The following is a 23,308-nucleotide window of genomic DNA, read 5'->3' on the forward strand; positions in this document are numbered from 1 at the left end:
TAATGATTAACTTTTGAAATGCACATTAATGTATAATGAAGGCCAATGCGTCACATTAACTTCCACTAAGGTCATAAGTGTTGGGCCAGAAATCGCTCCAAGCGGAGAGGCAACGCTCACCGCAGCTCCTGCGAATTTAATTAACGGAAATACTTACTGCGGGCGTCGAATTGCTTGAATTTGAACTTTTAAAGAAAATGCGCGCTCTCAACCCAGCCCCTGAGCAGCGTGAGTTACTGCGCAGCTGGAACAGTCTGTGAGGAGAAGACACACCCACAAAATCTGTCAGGAAGAGAAGTCCCGCCCACAGATTCAAGCTGCATTGCTGAAGTAGGCAAGCAGACTTCATTCATTTAAAGTTAGTATTCTGCATGTCATGAATAAAAATTTTAATTTTTTTAATAAAAAGCCAAAGTAATAGTTGAATTAAATTAAAGAAACAGAACGGAAAAAACAAATTTTGATGACCAAAAACTATTAAAATAAGCGGCATGATTTTAGCCTGGAAAAACAGGTGGGTTGTGGGCAAGGGGGGACAGTAACAATTGCAAAAATCTAAAACCCGCCCCCAAACCGCATCCAACCCGCTCATTTCCGGTTTTCACGGGGGCAGGACGAGGGGCAGGCAACCAACCCGCTCTTAGGAGGTGGGTTGGGCATTAAAATCTTCCAAGAAGGCTGCGGGCCTCCATTTTCAAAGCTCTTTTAAATTTAGCCTCTGGGGGCCGGGATTCCCCGGCCTTCTACTTCACATCACATGAGAGGAGGCGAGAAGGCCCAAAACTGCAGGTAATTGCCTTTATGGCACAACTTGTGGGTCCGGAGGAGCAGGAGTGCTTCCCCCAGGCCCAACAAGCCTACTTGTAGTGACCACCCCAACGATCTCCGCCCCTCCCCCTTCACGATCTCCGCCCCTCCCTACAATCTCTGACCCCCCCCCGATCTCCGACCCCACGATGACCCACCGATGACTGACCCCTCCCTGATGACTGACCCCCTTCCCCCCCCCGATGACTAACAAACCCCGATGACTGACCTCCCTCCCCCCCCCTCCCCGCCCGGAGACCTCCGAACCACCCCACCCACCTCAGTAACCCCTCTGCCCCTACCCCCCCCCCCCCCCCATTCTAACACTTGCCTGATCATGTCCTCTTCCTTCCTCTTCCGCTGATCAGGCTAGCCTGTCGGGCGGGAAACTGGCGAAGAAAAATAAGACAACGTCCGTCCTTACGTCAAATTCATAAGCACATCCGGGAAACCCCTACTTCTGGGTTTCCCGACAGGAATTGTCCGCCCCCCCACCCCGCCGCACCACCGATAAAATCATGCCCAAGGAGTAATATGGGGGGAATTTTAAACCCCAAGAACGGGTGGGTTGGGGACGGGCGGGAGTTGAAAATAGTTTTTTGGGTCGCAACCGCAAAATTTTCGGACTTTGCGTTCCCAGTGGGAAGCCTGTACTTTTAATCACCAACGTTAAACCCAGAAATAAAGCCGGGTTGCGGTCGCGACCCAAAAAACAACTATTTTCGACTCCCACCCGCCCCCAACCCACTCATTCTTGGGGGTTAAAATCATCCCCATAAGACTCCAAATTTTAAAAGTTAATTTTTAGGTTTTTTTAGCAGTCATTAAGACTAACTGCATTGTTAAAACTTAGTTTAGACCTGGTGGGGGTTAAATTCGCTAACCCCTGAATCCGGGCGCGGGGCTCACGGTGCACGATTAACCCACGCCCAGTCGTTCTGATGCAGGCAGCATGTGAGATTCATGCTCCCTCCTCATGTACCTGATTCCAGTGCGAGCAGCGAGGCCCAGCTGCATTGTTCAGTGACTTCTCACCAGCAGGGGGGGCCCAGATATCGTGAGTGCATCACATCTCTTAAAGGCAGCCTGCACCTCTTACGTGCAAAAAATAAGTTTCCGCACGGAGTCTGAACGGAGATCAGACATCGCACATGTAAACACAGATGCATGTCCCGTTACTATGTTTACAAACTGATGAGTTATGTTAAAACATTGAATAAAGGTTGCGCACTACTAAATCGCACATCTTCCAATCTGCATGCCAGACCTCTCCAATCTGCTGATCTGATTTTGTACCAGGCCTGTCAGAGAGCATGCACCAAGGTTCTCTGATGATGCATTTATGAGGCCTTGGTGCAAGAGGTGGACAGAAGGAGGGGTATCCTATATCCGCAGGGGGGGTGCAAGAGGCCCACCAGACATATGCTCAAGAGGCAGTAGGGGATGAAGTCAATGTCAGATGCATAGCACCGCAAACATGGATGCAGTGCAGGAAGAAGTTCATTGCTTTGACATGAGTGGTCAAGGTGAGTGAGGTCAACTGTTAAGTGGCATCTCCCACCAACTGCACCTCTAACCGCATCCACTGCTCCACGCACTACACCCCTATCACCCACCTACCAACAAACTCTTTCCATCAGTACTCAACTCTTACAATCAGATGCTTCCTCTCACCCTCACGCATTACCAATGTTGCAAGCCGCCCGCCCACAACTCAAAGGTCACACACACTGGCAGCTATTCAACCATGACAGACACATCACCCAAATACCTTGCAGGACACTCACCGATACATGTCCCACTTTCTTGCAGGAAAAGGTGGCACATAACAGGAGGCAGCAAGTGGCAGTGGCATTTAGCCCCTCGAGCCTGTTCCGCTATTCAATGAGATCATGGTTGATTTGTGAACTAACTCCATATACCCACCTTAGCCCCATATCCCTTAATACACTTGGTTAACAAAAATCTATCAATCTTATAATTCACAAGAGCTAGCATCAACTGCAGCTTGCAGAAGAGCGTTCCAAACTTCCACCACCCTTTTGCATGTAGAAGCATTTTCTAACGTCACTCTTGCAAGTCCTGGCTCTAAATTTTAGGCTATATCTCCTAGTCCTAATATTCAAGTATAGGAAACCTCCAAAAATAGGTACAAAGACATCAGCAGCTAGAAGCAATAATCCAGCAACTAACCTGTAAATCCTGCATGGTCCCTTTACATAGCACTGATGGGGAGTCCTCCAGGCCATCTAAGACATGTTCAGCTCTTAGTGGTTAAGACAGTGCGTTGGCTGGAGCATTGATGCCAAAATGGCATCTATCCCTTTAAATCAGCGTTGCACACTGATTTAATGCATATTCTCCTTACTTTACATGGTACCGGCACTCGTTACCCACGCGTGTGCAAACGCCTTTAGCAAGATGCCGTCTGGCGCATGTCACGCTAGAAGCATGTGCGTGCATTTTGGGACCTAAGGAAGCCACGTAGCACCTAAAAAAAAAAACGGGCGCAACATGGCCCAATTTGTAGCCCGGTATTTTTAAGTGTACCTGTTTGATGGCGTAATTCGTTACTTTCCAGCTGGGCAGATACGCAAGTTCACGCTTTTTCAATGATTTCTCTGATTGCAGCGTGCGAGGTCCCTTTAATTCGAAGCTGTCATATCGCCGATGAACCACTAGGAGCAAGTTCGGGATTTCCGTGTTTCACTGCGTGTGTGCGAACGCGGGAACTTGCTCCTTCAATTCGCCACTAAAAACGGAGAGTGCTGTTGAGCTCCTCCATTATTTAGGGAACGATTTCTGGCCCGTTATCTTTGCTCCAAAGCAGGATGGAATTTAGAATAAACACATGCCATTAAATCAACAATATTCATTATTGAATGTTATTAAGGCTAGCAATGTAATTATGACTACATCAGGATTCTCCTCTGGAATCCTGCCCAAAATTTGGCAGAATATCAGTAGCAAATAGGAAACCTTCAATAGCAAGGCCTACAGCCACGTTCCCTACACAACCTCAAGTTTCTCCTCCCACCCCAGCCAGTCGCCAACCGCCACATGTAAATACCAGTTGTGGGGGGGGGGGCGCAGAATGTCACCCAATTTCCCTTGCTACTGCCATAGCCACTGCTGACTCCACGGACCATTAGGAGAGGGCTGATGGTAGGCCTTGGAGCACTGGAGGTGTCAAGTACCCTAAGTCACTGGAGAGAGCCTATGAGCATTCTCCTCTCTCTCCGTATAGGCCAAAATATTGACTCGCTGAAGGCCTCAGCCCAGTATGAAATCGATGCTGCAATTTTCAGGGATCTTCTGCCTTCTTTAAGACCTCTTTCTCCTCTTCTGGTGCTGCAGAAGGTTTCTTTCCTTTGTAGCAATGGGCTTACTCTTGACGGCATAGATCCCACTTGGAGGTCACCCTGAATCCATAATGAGGCCCAAGGAGGAGACTAGGCCAGTGTAATGGTGGTGCTGGGGCAATGGTCAGAAGTCCCACCCTGACCCTCTTGGGAGTGGATGAAGAAAATCCATCCAATTATATCTAATGTAATTCTGAGAGAACATGTAAGGATGCTAAAAGTAAACATTTTGTTATGTTATACAGTTATATTTCCAGGTCTAAGAAGTACAGTAATTTGGGATACCATCATTTGTCTTTGGGTTTGGATCCATCAAAAACTAACTGAATGAAAGTCTCTCTCTCTCTTTATCTCATTTACAATTTATCTGAAGTAAAATGAATTTTACTCAATCACAATTTGGTTCTTAGTAGATGTGAATCCACAACACAGTTGTCACTAATTTGGCAATCTCAGGCAGAGAGGTCTTAAAAGTGCTTTGGCATGTGAACTCAAAACTCACACTGGTGCAATGCAGCTGGTGTTCTGAAGTGGGGTTAAAGCATTTGCAGAGATAGCTTGATTCAGCAGCTAGCTCATGCTTATATCTGACTGATGCTGACCCTGGGCGCATAGAGAGGAAAGGGTTCCATTCCCCTGCACTGCTTACCCCGAGGAGCACAAAAACTAAGAAAAAAACATGGAGTAAGTTTTCCTATTCACCAATTAGGCGATAATCTGGCAGAGCAGATCGCTCAGCTCTCCAATTTTTTATTCTGTTGATTGCAACAAAATGAAAACCAGGCAGGTTCAACAAGGGATGGACAAGCAGTTCCACCCAATTACCACCCAACTGGCAAAGAGGAATATTTACCCCCTTATCCTAATAAAATAGTAGCATTATGTTTCTTCTGTTTTAACTAAAAGATGCTTCCAAGTAGCAGGCACATAGACACCATACCAATACCTATGGTATTGTTTGTCTGCAGTAAAGTGGACTTCCAGTAGTGAGACGAAGAAAACCAATAGAATTTTGAAGGAAAATTAGGAGAGGCAATCTAAATTAAATGGTACAATTTTAAAGGGGGTGCAGGAACAGAGACAGTTTAGGTAGGATATCCAGGCCTTGGAGAGGGTGCAGAGGAGATTTACTAGAATGGTACCAGGGATGATGCACTTCAGTTATGTGGGAGACTAGAGAAGATGGGATTGTTCTCTTTAGAGCACAGAAGGTTAAGGGGAGATTTAATAGAAGTGTTTAAAATTATGAAAGGTTTTGCTGGAGCAGATGAGGAGAAACTGTTTCCAGTGGCAGAAGTGTCAGTAACCAGAGGACACAGATTTAAGATAATTGGCAAAAAATCCAGGAGGGAAATGAGGAGAATTTTTTTACGATCTGGAATGCACTACCTGAAAAGGTGGTGGAAGCAAATTCAATAGTAACTTTCAAGAGGGAATTGAATATATACTTGAAAAGGAGAAATTTGCAAGGTTATGGGGAAAGAGCAGAGGAGTGGGACTAATTGGATAGCTCTTTCAAAGAGCCAGCACAGGCATGATGGACCTCCTTATGTGCTGTATGATTCCTTGATTCTATGATGTTAGTTTGAATACCGTTCGCCACATACGAAGTGTCAGGCAGTTTTCATAATGAAGATTTAATGAGCATCTTTTACTTTGCGAACAGATTGTATGCTGTAGGAGGACGAGATGGAAGTGCCTGTCTCAAATCTATAGAGTGCTATGACCCCCATACCAATAAATGGAGAATGTGCACACCAATGTCCAAAAGAAGAGGAGGCGTGGGTGTGGCAACATGTGATGGTTTCCTTTATGCAGTTGGAGGCCATGATGCTCCTGCTTCAAACCACTGTTCTCGACTCTCAGACTGTGTAGAGAGGTGAAAGATTCAAATATACTTTCTTGTTGTGGGAGTACATGTTTAATGGATTGTGCAAAAATGTGAAGAATGAAAGTTCAATGAAATTCTAACTCTGCAAGAAATATTACTCTAGGTTTCTTGTGCTATAATGTTACTAAGCATTGTCACAATTTGTAAGTCTTTACACTAGATAGTGCCTCGGGTTTAGTATTACCACTCTTCCCCGTATGTGGACCTCATGTACCCTACATTCTGGAGTGTACCTTTCTCTATCCCAGTATCTAGTTAAGTGATAGCATGACCCCGGGATCATAAGTGGACACTTAGTACATCACTTACTGAGATAGAGTACATGCCATCATATGAATTTTCTTCTCTTTAAAGAAAACAGACTGAATAAGCACTCTACTGAAAGAAAGCACAGTCTTTGGACCAATAACTGGTTTATCTCTGTAAAATTAATGAATGAACCGTAGTCAGCTTGACACAATCAGAACACATGTAGTCACCTATGCTCCATGGTTCATGAAAACAATAGAGATACGACTTGGTTTCTCTTTGAATTTGGGCTCTAAGGTGGAAGAGTACCTTCTCTAGCTTAACGTTTCAAAGATAAGTTGATTCACGCTTTAAAATATAGACAGTATTTTTCAACTGGTTACAAAACCACAACAAACTCTGAGACAGAGAGGGATTGACTCCTGTCTCAGATTGCTGCCCCCTTAAGACAGTCAGTTGAGGTCTTCACCCACTGGCATATCAGCCACAGTGCCCATGACTGGCGCCTGCCCATAGACTTGTGGGTAGGCAATATCCCTCTCATGATTTAATTAACCCAGAATGGCTATTCGTCAATATTGAATGAAAACAATCTTTATTGATAGCATACGCTGTTTGTCAATGTATTTTAATACTCCATCCAACTCACCCCAAGGGTTTCCCATTCTTCTCAATGTCAGTAACTTACATAAATCATCATTGCCGGCCTGTCTAACTGAGTAACGCTTCAAATCATTATTGTGCAAGTCTAAATGAAGCTACATCTTGATAAAAAGTCTAGTGGACAACCAGACTGGTTTAAAGCTATTGGTTTACTATTAAAAATGTCCTGTCTGCACCCTTGGGCATTAACCATTTATATGCTGAAACTAGCACTACAGAAATATAAATTTTAAAAATCCAACTCAGACAACCTAGGCAAAATTCCTTTTTCTGCCACAAGTATTCAAATTATAGGTCATTAATAGATATGACTTGTATTATTTATTAATAGATAAGCTTGTATTGTTTATTAACTCAACAATGATACAGTAACGGGAAGTTTTATCGTTATCATGTGTTTCTCCATTTTCACACATTAGATATGATCCAAAGACTGATACCTGGACAACGATAGCATCAGTGAGTGTGCCCCGAGATGCTGTTGGAGTCTGTCTCCTTGGAGACAAACTGTATGCAGTTGGTGGATATGATGGACAAACCTATCTAAACACTATGGAATCATATGATCCTCAGACCAATGAATGGACACAGGTAATAATGCTAATTTTGTTGATCACGGATCTTTAATGGTCCTTTTGTTTCATGAAGGACGCATTTTTCAGTCATGGCTAAGCACAAGTTAACAATCATTACTTGAAAAGCATTTTCATGGAACAATTAACTCTTTTATTAGACATCATAATGCAGCAGCACTCAGTGTCATTGATTATTATGAAGTTATTTTAAAAATTTTGTTGTGCTGATAAGTACTTAATAATTTTCCTAAAATTTTATGATAATCTTCATCTGTTTGTATGTATTTTATTTGGAGAATCTCATTGGCCTTACTTAATACAAATGGTACAAATAGGTTGATATACAGTTTCGTTTATGGCTCGGAATTTTTTTTTAAGGAGTGCTAGAATTACAGCCAATTTCACATATGTTACAAATAGTTTGTTTTCAAAGAAACTAGTGTCCTGATAATTCCAGATATAATGCTAGAAATAATAAATTAAAACAGACATCTTAAAAGCCAATGATTAGGTTCTGAAGAATAACAGATGTCATCTGATTTCTCATGCTTGTGAAAACAGGAATGGGTAGAAATTAAATGTAGAAAGTATTATTTGGATCTCTGATTTGCATGTAAATCTGAAATATGATTGGTAGTCAGTGATTTGTACAATTGATCACTGGCTTTAGGTAGAGGGAGCAAAATTAGATAACTGGGGAAGGGGGGGAAGGTATGGTCATCTAGGGCATGGAACAGCAGATACAAAGTAAGTCAAGAGTCAGTGATTGAAGGAATATAGAACAAGATGGTACAGTGTAGGATCAAATCTTTCAGTTTATATTACCTTCAATTTATGGTAATTACACCGGGAGAGAGTAAAAATGTTGGCCAAACATTCATATAAATGGAGGGAAAATTCCAGGTAAACTTGATTATTTTTCTTGATTCTTACAAGCAAAAGACCAATAGCATTTACAGTGGATCATAAATGCTAAAGACTAAGAGTAACATACAGTTATAGTAAAGCAGAATGGAAACATTTTGTAGAATTTTGCCACATTTCAGTGACTCAGTAAAATTAAATAACAAATGCTGCAGTCCCACCAGTCTACTTAAAAATCAGAATTGATCAGTTTGTGTCACTATTTTGGAAAAACTTAAATAGTTTATGAAAATCCTAAGGAGTGAATGTAGTAATGAATTAAACAGGAGCTTTTATTATTGTTTTAGTGTTAAAAAAAAATCCTTCATCTTGAAACACTTAACAGCAAATGTGACAGAAACGTAACTGCTCACCTCCACAGAGACCAATGTTCTTTAAAAAGTATTTGGACGCTTACATTTACATGAGTCCTGGAATCCCGATTAGAAGTTGATTTTGATTATGGTCAGTTTTATTATGGCATCAGGAGTTTGATTGGGATCAAATTGATTTTTAAAAAATTCATTCTTGGGATTATGGGCGTCACCAGCAAGGCCAGCATTTATTGCCCATCCCTGGTTGCCCTTGAGAAGGTGGTGATGAGCCGCCTTCTTCAACTGCTGCAGTCTCTGTGGTGAAGGTTCTCCCACAGTGCTGCTGGGTAGGTAGTTCCAGGATTTTGACCCCGCGATGATGAAGGAATGGCCGATATATGTCCAAATCGGGATGGTGTGTAACTTAGTGGTTTTGGTATTCCCATCCGTCTGCTGACCTTGTCCTTCTAGCTGGTATAGATTTGTGGGTTTGGGAGGTGCTGTTGAAGAAGCCTTGATGAGTTCCGATTGATTTAAAATTGATTGTAAAATATGTGGGGAGGGGTCAATGCCGCAATGAGTTAGACTTTGGTCTTTCGTTTCTGGGACCTGGGCTCAGACTAATTGGAGAAAAGCCTTCCCAGATTGTCAATGAGCCATGTAAAATGCATTGGAGTAGTTTTAAGTGAGTTTATAATGGACACTTAGCCCAATTTCAGTCATGAACACCCGATAATTTTGGCAACCTCCAATTAAAAGTTGCACTATACACATGTGCAGGCACAAACTGGAATTATTTTAATTCGGGCAGCTCAAGGTACTGTTCCACAGCTGAACAAGTTGACTGCAAATTTCCTACCCAGCAGCATTGTGGGACCACCACGATAAGGAGTACAATGAAAAGGCCCACCACCACTTTCTCAGGGCAATTAGAGATGGCCAATAAATACCTTGACAGTGTCGCCCACATTTTGAGAACAAATAAAATAAATGTTCAGTCCTATGCTACAATATCTTTTCCATTTTATCTTGTGACTGTGTTGCTGCCTGAGACATGAGGCAGTTGAATATTATCATGGATACCCAGTGAATTGCATTTGGAGAATTTCACTCTAATGTTTTGCTTCTTTATTAAATATAAGAACAAAACGGGTTTCCCTGCAACAAAACAGCATAATATATTGTTGAGACTCCCTGTGAACATTTGCTTCAGCTTTTCCTTTCCAGAATGTATGGTAAAAACTGTTTACTTTTATATTTAAAGCCATCTCTCTCAATTAGTCCATAATCAAAAAAAAATTAGGTCATTTGTTCCATTTTAGTTGAAGTCAATTAGTGAGTCAAGGATAATGAGGTCATTACTTTATGGGCACAAATTCACAGGTGCTGGTATTTTTACATGTATTTAAATCACTGTTGATGAGGTTCTCCTTAATGGGATCATCTGATAAATTAGCTTTTTTTTTATTTCTGAGAAGAATATGTATTTACCAATTGCTGCTATTTATTTACACGCTGCCACTTTCAGTTATTAAATCCTCCAATTCAGACCCCCTAGCCCCTACCCAGCAGAAGTTGGCAATCCCAAAACTGGCACAGCACAAAGTTGCCCCTAATTCAGCACCAAGTGGCAATCGCACTCAACAAAACGATAGAATAGCTGGTGTGGGAAATGGAAAAATGTCACGTTGGTGCAGCAAGGGTTTGCTGTTCTGAATTGATGCTTGAGGCGCATTGTTGTGGCAGATTAAAGGAATCTTTACTCTGCATCTAATCAAAGTATAGCTGAACTGGGAGTGCTTGATATCTCAGCCCCAATATCCTTCACCCTGATGATGCAGTATCTGATGCTTTATACCAAGAGAAGAATAAAACGCTTTTGATATTTATGTGGTACCTTTTAATTTTGAAATAATTGAATTTTTAGACCAATACCAACATTGGAAGGTGCCATGTAAATAGAAATAAGGTATGCAATGGAAGTTACTAAAGTTCCAGTTTAGATTTAGGTATCCAAGTACAGGAATGGTTCAGTGGCCTTACCGCCCATGAGTGACCAGCAAGTTAATTAAGTGGCTAACTATTTTAAGATTTGTGATTAGCCCATTCTTGTAGGAAGCAGCCCTAAGTATAAGACATTTTAGGGAGGGGAATTATTTATATAAATGAAAATGAATAGTAAAACTGAGAATTTTCTTAAAATGTCCCTGGTAAGTTGATTCAAAGGTGACTGAAGAATCTGAATTTGACTTAATACTAGCGATAAATCAAAAATCGAATCTGAAGGTAGCATTATTTTTATCAAATGGATAGGTATTTTACATTTTTTGTGCAAGGAAAGATAAGCAACTCTCTTAAGAAGAAACAAACTATCTAATGATCTCCTGGACTGGTTTCGATCGCCTGAGGGGGTCTGTGAGAAATTTTCAAGATTTCTTTTCCCTTACTGGCCATGAGTTTTTTTTTCTAGTTTTTTGCTTCTCCTAGGAGATTACATGGCTGCTGAATGGGTGGTGAGGATGGGGGTGGGAGGAGTGTAGGAGGTGTCTAGCAATGATGCTGAAGGCATCATGAGTGTAGGGCAAGCTTGATGGACGTCCGTATGAATAAAATATGCGATCTTGTCCATTTGAAAAAAAAGCAAAATAAGTCATGTGCACTCCACCTGACATGACCTGAAACTACCTGTATTTCTGGGGTCTGGTCATTTGAATGGGCCCAACTCCCCTTGGTGTGGGCCTGTTCCTTGTTAGAGGCCTAGGCCCAGAATCGGGGGCTGAAATCTCACCGTTTAAGAGGCCTACAGTTATGCTAATGGCGACCGGCTATGGAGCCTACTGGCTGCTGTCCTACAGCAGGCCCACAGTCTTGAAGATTTTCTTTGAGAAGAAAAAAGGTACTTACATTTTCTGGGTTCTTTCCACCAACTGCCTCCTAGAACCTCCAATCTGAGTCGAGCCGGGTATAAGGTCTAACATATTTTAATTTCTGGACATCCTTCCTGGTTGGCTGCCCTGTACAATGCAAGGAAAATGAGGTAGAAGGCACCATTATGTTATTGCTGCTTCATTTGAATGGGATTAGATTGCTTGCGACTGCTCCAGGTGGAAGCACTCCATTTTTCCCTCCACCGTCCCAGGAGAAACCTTGGCCAAGGTTTTGCTGGAGCAGGGCATCTTGCAGCGTGTCCGGTTAGATTTTCCCCCTCATCCTTCAGCTCGAAATTTTTTTGCCCTCTAACTTGCTGGAAGTGCGAGCTGATAACGGCACAGCGAGGGCAACAGGGCATCTGGGACCTTAGTGAACGACGAGACGAACAGCCTATCTCCTTAATCAATGAGATTTAATGATTGAGAAAGAAACAGAAGAACAATGGAGAAGGAAATAGGGTGAATTAGAGTCAAATCAGGTACAGAAAGAGAAATAAAGAGAGGGAAAGAAAGAAAAGTAAGAAAAACTTTTTAAAATTGAACACTTCAAATTTTAAATATCTGTAACAATAATTTACTACCTGAAGGAATGAGACTCCACAGTTTGAATTGTTCCCTTTCTGGGCCGGAGAGGTTGATTGGCATTGCAGGAACATAAATCTCCTTATTAAAAAGGTACTTATCCAGTTAAGTACCAGCTCTAACTTTCTACAGCATGTTTAATTGGCAATTAATGCACAAATGCAGCAACTTCATGAAACTAACAGGAAGCTTGAGGACGAGATGCCGTTTTCTCGAGACTAATGGTGGAGCAGCACAAATCATCCAGCAACGTGCGCTGATTCGCAATTCACGGGGTATCTCTTCCTTGCCACAAGTTGCTGGATGATTCACACATTAATAATGGCGAGCGCCATTAAACTCGGCTTTACTTTGGCAGCAAATTCTGGGCCCTTGAGAATCCTAGGGCAATGCAAAGGGGATGGAGGTTGGGTATTGAATGTTTCCACCTGCCTTTTTCCATTGCTTTACACTACTATCTTTACATTATCTGTGTTATTATCTGAGCGTTCCTCAGGCACACAACAAACCAAAAGTGACCCTGGGATGTCTCAATTAAAGCTGGACAAATGCTGAGAAGCAAGCTGTTTTTTTTTAAATTCTACTCTCCTTGTGCTAGCTCCATTTTCAATATGTTTAGGTTACATGGATATACAGAGCATAGTGTTTGCGCCAACTTAGAGAGACATGCAAAGAAATATAGGAACATTGGAACAGGAGTAGGCCATTCAGCCCCTCGTGCCTGCTCCGCCATTTGATAAGATCATGGCTGATCTGTGATCTAACTCCATATACCCGCCTTTGGCCCATATCCCTTAATACCTTTGGTTGCCAAAAAGCTATCTACCTCAGATTTAAATTTAGCAATTGAGCTGGTATCAATTGCCGTTTGCGGAAGAGAGTTCCAAACTTCTACCACCCTTTGTGTGTGGAAATGTTTTCTAATCTCGCTCCTGAAAGGTCTGGCTCTAATTTTTAGACTGTGCCCCCCACTCCTAGAATCCCCAACCAGCGGAAATAGTTTCTCTCTATCCACCCTATCTGTTCCCCTTAATTTCTTATAAACTTCGATCAGATCACCCCTTAACCTTCGAAACTCGAGAGAATACAACCCCAATTTGTGTAATCTCTCCTCGTAACTTAACCCTTGAAGTCCGGGTATCATTCTAGTAAACCTACGCTGCGCTCCCTCCAAGGCCAATATGTCCTTCCGAAGGTGCGGTGCCCAGAACTGCTCACAGTACTCCAGGTGCGGTCTAACCAGGGTTTTGTATAGCTGCAGCATAATTTCTGCCCCCTTGTACTCTAGTCCTCTATATATAAAGGCCAGCATTCCATTAGCCTTATTGGTTATTTTCTGCACCTGTTCATGACACTTCAATGATCTATGTACCTGTACCCCTAGGTCCCTTTGGACAGCCACTATTTTTAACTTTTTACCATTTAGAAAGTACCCTGTTCTATCCTTTTTTGATCCAAAGTGGATGACCTCACATTTGTCTACATTGAATTCCATTTGCCACAGTTTTGCCCATTCACCTAATCTATCAATATCGCTATCAAGAAAGCTAGTGCATCTTTCTCCTAACGCCTTCACCCTTCACAGATCCCATATTAGTAGTGCTCTGGGAAAAGAAAAAAAATAATAGATTAGTTTGGGAGCAAATCCTTCATTGGCTTCAGTTGTGCTAAGGTGGCAATTTTACCACTTGCATAAATATTACAGACAGTAATGTCTTGATCTGTGCTTTTTTAAAAATGTTGGTATTTAATGCTAAACATGTTCACATACAAATACATTGAAATTCCTTTGTCCACTATTTTAACAGAAGCGATAACCCATTTAAAAAAAAACATGTTAATGATCGGAGTTAAAATAGCAGACAAAAGAAATTCACATCATCATGTTCAGCACCAATGCTGATATTTAACCAGTCCAATTTCAAGACCTTAATTTCCTCAGAAGATGTTACTCTCAAAATCACTGCTGATGATATTCGAGGACATATCCTTAACATCTTTCTATGACATTCCTCTATTTGCTATTTTAGTGCTGACTTTACACTTTTAAAAAATTAAATGCATTAAAATAGTGGACAGAGGCATGTCAATATAAAGGACTAAATATCTGCTGATAGTGTCAATTTCCAGACTACTATCTGTGTTTTATTTACAACGAGCTGTCTCTAAATACTGACTAATATGTTTGCAATGTATTTTCAGATCTATTGTTTAGTTCAGTAATATTTGGACAGGGTATGTTGATTTGGACTCAAAAAAGTTACGATGTATAAACAATGTTTCCACTCTTCTCAAAGTCTGGTGAATGCACTGATTTTTGGTTCTCCTCCAACAGGTAACATCCCTGAACATCGGGAGAGCCGGGGCCTGTGTTGTAGTTGTCAAAATGTGAAGCCACAGTCATTGCGTGAAGCTTTCCCTTCTATTGCTTTGAACTGGTGTTTGTAACATACTTTTACATCACAGATTCCCACTGGCAGTCAACAGTGAACCTGTTTACTACAAAGAAGTAACTTTGAAGATCAGCATGACAACTAAAACAATTTAGGGATGTTAGAAAGAATCCAAAATACCTGATGATCAGCCTAACTCCTCCATAACAATCTGAGCAATCAGCACAAAACCAAACAGAGAAGAAATTCAAGACAATTTTTTTTATTCTTGGCAAAATTAATATTGTTTAAATTAAAAGTTTGGGATTGATGTGCCCTGCAATGCATCTGTAAATCACTTTAAGCACTTAATGAGAAAACTGCCAAATCAGTATTTGAATTTAATGGATTTAATCCACAGAGAAATTGACATGTATGGAATTTGGACATGGAATGGTCCCGTCTCCTTATGAAAAATGTACTTGTATAAAGAATTGTCTGGTAAACATTCCAAATGAGACTTCTGAAAACCAAAAATTCTGAAAGCACACACATGAAAACTTTCAGTAAGTCTCTCTATAATAATTGTGTATAGATATATTGAGTTAGCAATTTCAGAGGATGAAAGACTGATGTCTTATAGGGAGATTTTGGTACTAATATGCCATTTCATAGTCCCCAAAAGTGCAGCCATAATGTCTACACATGAAGAGGTGTACAATATTAAACTATCAACTTACTAGAACCTCATGATGGTGGGATGTTTCTTTTTATTTCTTCCATTCTTCATCAACTCATCTTTTTTTACACAGGATAACTTTCTGAAAAGCCATCTTGAAGTGACCACCGTAATTATTTTGTAATCAGACGTTTCTATGTTTAATTTCCTACACTTGAGATTTTTGGTAAAATTGTGATTACTGTTGAAATCTTTGTTGTTATTCATTGTTATTATCATAGCACTTGCCTTATTTTCGCGCCTTATCGTGTTAATCACTTTGCACAATGAATTACCTTTGAGGCACTGTGATTATTATACAGGCAACTGCCAGTAACTGCAGCAAGGTCCCACAAATAGCAATGAGCTGAATGACCACCTGATCTGCTTTTGGAGGTGTTGGTTGAAGAGACAGACAGGACCTGAGTTTAATGTCCATCAGGACAGCACCTCCAACAATGCAGCACTCCTGTGGTACCACGCTAAAGTGTGAACATAAATCCTGGTATGGGGCTTGAACTTACAACTTCTGACCCAGCAGCAGGAATTCTATCTAATGAATTAAGTTGACATACCAATTATTGGTGAACAAACCCAACAAGAGGAAAACAATGGTATTTGGACCTAAAAGTCAACAGCGCTTAGATTGAGATCTGAGCCCAAATTATTATTATTGGTATATAATTGAATAATTATAGTGGTGAAAGATCACTAATATATTTTAGGATTTAGTCAGTGACTGACTCAAAAGTAGTTACATTATTACTTGTGGGCCAGAGAGATCATTTGTAGGTTCAGATAGTGCTTATCCATGTAATTCATTCTGCAAATCACTTGGCTCATTGTATTGAAGTTTCTCATTGTCACTTAATATAATAATGATGTGGTAATAATTCAGGACTGCTGGCTGGCACTTCAGGATTATAGGAGGAAACGCAACTGATTCTCTCAGATATTGTTCCTGGAGTACTTCTGGTCACATTAGTCACTTTAGCAGACCTGAGGATATTTTAAGTTCATAATGGACCAGAGAAATCATATAAAATGAAAGAGGGAGAATGTAATACAAGAGAGTATCTGTAGAGTTGACATATTAGCAGAAAGGGCGATAAACATGCTCAGCACCACCTTAGATCACAGCTTTCCAGTTATCATGTCATCCATAAACAGTTCATTTTTACTCTTCTTTTAAATTTATTTTGTTTTAGTTGCCTTAATAAATGTATTTATTTACTTAATTATATTTATTTAAGATGAATTCATCTAATTTTTGCCCAGTGACAGGCAAGGCAAATAAGCAGCGAGATGGTCATTTAGTAGTTCTTTGATGGTAATTAAAAAATCCTGAGTGCGACATTATTTAGTTGTTGCAATATATATTCCTCCCTCACTTTTTTGGAAGCATACATCGATTTTTTTCCCCCAAAATTTCTCCCTTTACTCCCCCCTGTCCTTCTCTCCTGAAGGTACTGATTCCCTTGATAGGTTAAAGTCCTCTGGGAGCCAACAACACCTCAGTACATCCCTTAAGTAGCCCCTCTTTATATGTGAGCTTAACTAGTGAGTGTCATCAGACTATTTGACAATGGAAGGCATCACAGCTAGCCTGCTCCTGTTCTAAACATACATCCACACATGCACAGTTTCCAGCTGGACAGCATTCAGGGAGGGAAGCCCTGGCTAATTTTTTTTTCCCTTTCCCCAACCCAGGGTTGCTGACATCAATTTTAGTCCCACCCACTCCAGCTGAGATCAGCTAACCCAGCACAGGTAGCAACATAGGAACAGGAGTAGGCTATTCAGCCCCTCGAGCCTGTTCCCCCATTCAGTTAGATCATGCCTGATCTGTATCTTAACTTCATCTGCCCGCCTTGGTTCTGTAACCCTTAATACCCTTGCCTAACAAAAATCTATCAAACTCAGTTTTAAAATTTTCAATTGACCCCCAGCCTCAACAGCTTTTTGGGGGGAAGAGAGAGTCAGATTTCCATTACCCTTTGTAGGGATTGAAGTTGGGACCTTTTTGGTCTCTCTGGATTACCAAGTTCATTTACCTTCTAAACCATCAAAGGAGTAATAATACTATTCCTACACTTTAACTTTACTTTTCTTCTGCACCTGTTTGCATGTTTTATGCCTTATTGCACACGAACAATTGTCTCTTGACAGCATTATTTATAATACTTTGCACTTACGGTGTAGCCTCCCCGATTGTTCATGTGTTTTTGAAACCAATAATGTGAAGCTGTGATTGTGTAAAATCACTTGTGCACTGTGATTGTGTGAGTTCATTTCTACACTGTTTCAGGTGCATTGAGTTGCTGTATGGAACAAACTGATATGTGTATATAAACTTTGAAAAATCATTGTACAGATACTTTGCAAAAAAGAGTCAATGTTACGTGACACTGTATTAGAAGACCAAAAAACTGCACATGAAGCCATTAATTATCAAGCTTGCCTAAAGGAATGAAGTATACAGTTGTTGTAAAATGTTGCACTAAATAGTGATAAGAATGAAGGAAACGTGCAAATGCATAGCCGCACCGATTTCTAGAATGCTCTGTACTAGCTTTTCTTTTTGTCTGATAAAACCTTGGAAATGTTTCAGCATTGTCATAATATGAGAAATAGGATGAGCAGTCTGTGAAATATGGCATGAATTACACAAGTAAACTGGCTTGTTTCACTGCTTTTACTGCCCGACTGTTTTGTTGTCACGTGATGCTTGTTTTCAAGGTTTAACCATTCACCACCTTTTTGCATTGATTTTAACAGGTAAAATGCATGCAGTAATAACACAAAATGCAAGGGCGCGGAGTTTCAGCATGATTTCCGCCCAGATATCAGCTTAATCTGGGCAGAATCGAATGAAATAGCGCTAAAGATCGCACAAATTTTGCGCCCATAACCACTTTACGTTGGAGTAGCCGCGATCTTTTTACGTCTGTTCAAAAGTCCATTTGCCCAAAGCAGTTTCTGCCCACACCCCTCATTCACGGGCGCACAGGCACCCGTGATCATATGAATCCAGCGTTAATCACCTGTACCTGCAGTCAATTGAAGCCTGACCCAGGTCTGTTTCTCCTGCTGCTGCGACAATTACTCGACGTTATTTTATATTGATTTGCCCTGGGTACATTAGACCTGTAACCAGCAGGCAATTGAAGCCACACAGGTGTGTCCTGCTCTGCTGCAGCAATTAGTTAATTGAAGCCAGCAGTGACCAGCAGTCAATTGAAGCCAATTATAAAGTAAAACCAAGAGTATAAATGCAGTCAATTGATGAGCTGCCCTGTTTAAAAAGTTGAAGAATGGCTCATTTCCTGGCAATCGCTCTCCTCTTCGTGCTGCAGAGAATTCCCTGTTCCACTCACGAATCGATCACGTTCGATTATGCTGCGATTATGCAATTACACGCCGATTCGTGAAAGATTTAATGTTCGGGCTTATGTGAATGAGTTTGCGCGGAAACTGGGGCGTAACTTCACCTCAGCAAAACCGACAGTGTCCAGCGCATTCTGGGCACGTTTTGCCAATTGTGCCCCTAGCGGAAACTTCAGGCCAAGAAGCCACTTCCAATGATGCACCGATCTCAAAGTGGATACGTAAAATGCAATGGCCTGAATGTTCCTGCGGTTGCTGAAGCTACTGCCCAATTTTATGATGCGTTTCACAGCACAAACCAACAAATTCCCCTTTTCACTTGGCATCCATACTCCAGTAAGGACCAGAATGGGATAACTGACAGGGGCGGGGGGGCTTTATCGCCCGTTCAGCAAGTTTTCATTTTTCAATATCAGTGGTGATGAGGAAAAAGTAAAGCAGTCCTCATCATTTATCCTTGAGTTTAAAAAAACACTCTTGTAGGAACACATCCAGGTCATGTCCTTATTGTGGCAGGACTCCAGTTATGATGATCAGACATTGTTAAATATTTTCCTAACCACCAACTGCATTCAACCTTTTATCTGTTAAGATAGACAAACACTGCTTAGCACCAGTGAAAAATGGCAGCATTAGTGATACAAACAGCAGCGGAAAGCCCAAACCTCACATACATGGAATTACATAGAATTTACAGCACAGAAACAGGCCATTCGGCCCAACTGGTCCATGCCGGTGATAATGGTCCACACGAGCCTCCTCCCGGACTACTTCATAAACCCTATCAGCATATCCTTCCAATCCTTTCTCCCTCATGTGTTTACCTAGCTTCCCCTGAAAGGCATCCATGCTATTCACCTCAACTATCCTTGTGGTAGCGAGATCCACAAACTAAATTGAAGTTAACATACAATTGAAAATACAAGTCCAGATTTTAACCTGACTGGTGGAAACTATCCCCAGCAAGCTAGGTGACCAAGGGTTGGGGGTAGGGAGGTTCGAACAATTGCTGTCAGGGAGAGATGGGGAAGCCTGAGGATGCCCGAGGTTTCCTTGTTGGGTGAGGAGGAGCACTCCTACTAAAGTGCAAGTTCTTCTTTTGTTAGAATTTATAAGACCATAAGAGATAGGAGCAGGAGTAGGCCATTCGGCCCCTCGAGCCTACTCCGCCATTTAATGAGATCATGGCCGAACTGATTTTTTACCTCAACTCCACTTTCCCGCTCTTTCCCTATATCCTTTGACTCCCTTGCTGATCAAAAATTTGTTTTACTCAGCCTTGAATGTATTCAATGACTCAGCCTCCACAGCTTTTTGGGGTAAAGAATTCCAAAGATTCACGACCCTCTGGGAGAAGAAATTCCTCCTCATTTCCGTCTTAAACGGGCGACCCCTTATTCTGAGACTATACCCCCTAGTTTTAGATTCCCCCATGAGGGGTAACATCCTCTCAGCATCTACCCTATCGAGTCCCCTCAAAATCTTGTATGTTTCAATAAGATCTCCTCTCATTCTCCTAAACTCCAATGAGTATAAACCCAACCTGTTCAATCTTTCCTCATAAGACAACCCTTCCATATCCGGAATCAACCTAGTGAACCTTCTCTAAACTGCCTCCAATGCAAGTATGCCCTTCCTTAAATAAGGGCACCAGAACTGTACGCAGTACTCCAGGTGTGGTCTCACCAGCACCTTTGGATTATATAATCCAATTCAGCTTTGGACGGCTGAAATCAATTGAGAAAACCTGAGGCCTAAGTCATATTTTGTTTTGCACGCCTCAAAATATGAAGTTCTGTTTATTCCTGTTTGCTGCTTTATGTTTATGAAATATAAACATTTGCATCTTGCTAGTTTTCTCCTCATCTGTATCTGTATTTGGCTCTTTTACTGTACTTAGCACTGTATTAACGGGAGCTTAGCAAGTACATAGATATTGACCAGATGGACTGTAATGGCCTTTTCTGGTGCATTACATTTCTGTGTTTCTATATCAACGTTAAAAATGTCAAAATACTAAGAATATCTCGAGATAACTCTATATAATTGGGGCCAAGTATGCTACATCTTGCGTTTTACACGAACCATGATTTCCTCACCTTTCTCCTATGAATTGTTTTGTACGTGTAATGTCCCTGACTCTCCCCAAACCTCCCCTTTCCCACATCTTTACACTAGTGCTTTACACTATATCCCACATCTCTCTCATTGTGACAATAGCTTTTGCCCACTTGCTGCCAATCCTGAATAACGGGCTATCTCATTCCTCTACATTTGCCCAGCTATGGTTCACCTCCTCCATTTCACAAACCTCTCCACACTTCCTCAGTTATGAGTTCCACAGTGGTTGATTGAGCAGAAATGAATAGCAGATACCAAGGAAACTGCCAGGCTATGTAAACTAGCTATTATCAGATCACTAAACACAGTCCTGCTGCATGCCTATCAAATATCCCATGCACTTGAGTGGTCAAAATATTTCACTGGGAGATGGGACTGCATCACTTTCTTGCTAATAATTTCCAGTTTGTTTTTTAAATTAATTCTTATTATAAGTAAATGTAACTTAATTATAAACTTCAGAAATTAATATCGAAGAGAAATTGAACAAAAGCGGTAAGAAATTAGGTGCATGGTAGTCAAATTTTTACATTGCTTTTGTGTGTACAGTCAGTCTTTTTTGAGTTAGGCGGGAGTCCCATAGAAGCTGCAAGAAAACTCAAATGGACAGATCTGACTGAAAAACTCAGACTTTCTGTTAAATACTGATAGCTGGCACCTTTGTACTCCACACACCTTTTTTGCTTTCAAAATGACCTCACAAAAATTTGGAGTTCGACCCAAAAGTCCACGGTCCCTGGACAATCGCCTGAAGTGCGGTGGAGTAAGACTCCTGCCCATCTGCAGAAAAGGACATTGACTCGGTCCCAAACAGCAGGGGCTGAGTCTGTCTCGGTTCTGGATCCTCTGGACTGGTAATTGCAATATAATTGCAATATAAGATGGGATGTCCTCTCAGAGACCCAAGCAATGGATAATTTGTTAGCCATGTCTAGTTATTCAGAAGGACACTCCACGTCTTGGTGTTGGAAACCTTTTTTTGATCTCTGTGAGGGCCGTGAGAGAAGCTTTTAGGGTTTATTTCAAACTGCCTTCGAAATTACAGCTGCAAGGAAATTCCCGGCATATGTTTTGAGTGGCGTGTTCTGTAGCCATTAAGTTGTGATTTGTTGCTGTTTTGTGAATGTGAAAGTTCAGCCAATCAACTGCAAATGAGATACAGAAATATGCCAATGATTTTGCTTTTGGGCTGGGTGCAAGGAAGGTTGCCATGCTTGGCACTCAAAGGCACCATCTCCAAAAGGGAGTAGCCCAACATGCCTTGTAGGAGGTGATGGCCACGGCTAATGATGTGTACACTACTCGCATAACCTGGGAACTGACACAGAATAAGATGGAAGACCTTTAGAAAGCTGCCAAGATGAGATGACACAACAGTACTAATTATCAGAGAGATGACCCAAGCATGTATGCACAAAGTGTTGTTTGTCAGTCAGTTGCACATTCACTCCTGGCTCATGCCAACCTCACACACAACCTTTCTGCTCACTCATTGAGTAACATAAATCTCCATTCTCCGGCAGGGCAAATATTCAAGTCTAAACATAAAGGAAAGAAAGAATTTTTATTTATATAGAACTTACTACATCCTCAGGATGTCCCAAAGTGTTTCATGTCCAATTAATTACTTTGGAAGTGTAGTGATTGTTAAGTAGGCAAATGCAGTAGCAAACATACACACAGGAAGATCCCACCGTGACGCAAATTAATTGTTTTTGTCTTGCTTTCGCTTGGCAGAAGTTCCTAACTGAGTCACAAAGCATGATGAGTTTAAAAGCCAGTTGCAGTCAGAATTATATTGATATTTAATGTTACAAAGTTTAATTTGTTGTTTCCCAGGCTTGAGGGGGTGGGGGAGACAAGCCCCATTCAAACAAATGCACACTGTGAGATTTGCTCATTTATGTGTATGACTGGCAGGTCCTTTTGAATCTGGCTGACAGTTATTCAATTCCAGGAAGCCTTGACATCTGTTCTCAAGGGTATATATGGAGCTGAACCTGATCTAAAAACTGAGATGAGTGGAGTCGAGCTGATTTGAATCAGCTGGAACCAGAAAAAGTTATATTAGATTAGAAAACTCCCACAGTTAGAAATGACTACTGTAAGAAAAATAACTGTGTTACAAAAGTGAATTACAAAAGAGTAGCTTAGTATATAGATTGGAACCTTTTTTTGTTCATGGAGATGGTTAATATATCTACTATAAATATATATGTGTATTGTATTTTTTATATTTGCTTATCTTTTGTTGAATAAATTTGCTTGACAGTTTAAAAAATAAATAAAGCTAGGTCTGACATTGTGATGTTCTGAAGGCTTTTCAAAAGAAAATGCCCACGGAGGCTGAGGATAAATCCAGTAGTTATAATAATTAACAGAAAGGTTTGTTGTCCCGGGAACATTTTAAGAAACAATCCCAAATACCTCTGGA

At 41.1% G+C, this 23,308-nt stretch overlaps 1 protein-coding gene across 1 annotated transcript in view; it reads left to right on the plus strand.

Moving 5' to 3' along the window:
- Nucleotides 1-14,668, plus strand: part of LOC137322595 (kelch-like protein 1) — a 279,032-nt gene extending 264,364 nt beyond the window's left edge. Inside the window, exons 9-11 of the mRNA XM_067985502.1 lie at nt 5,836-6,048; nt 7,392-7,563; nt 14,612-14,668. Of these exons, the coding sequence (XP_067841603.1) occupies nt 5,836-6,048; nt 7,392-7,563; nt 14,612-14,668 (442 nt within the window). The remainder of the gene's footprint in view (nt 1-5,835; nt 6,049-7,391; nt 7,564-14,611) is intronic.
- Nucleotides 14,669-23,308: the final 8,640 nt, after the last annotated feature.

Source organism: Heptranchias perlo, chromosome 6, assembly GCF_035084215.1.
Source record: "Heptranchias perlo isolate sHepPer1 chromosome 6, sHepPer1.hap1, whole genome shotgun sequence".
Taxonomy (NCBI): domain Eukaryota; kingdom Metazoa; phylum Chordata; class Chondrichthyes; order Hexanchiformes; family Hexanchidae; genus Heptranchias; species Heptranchias perlo.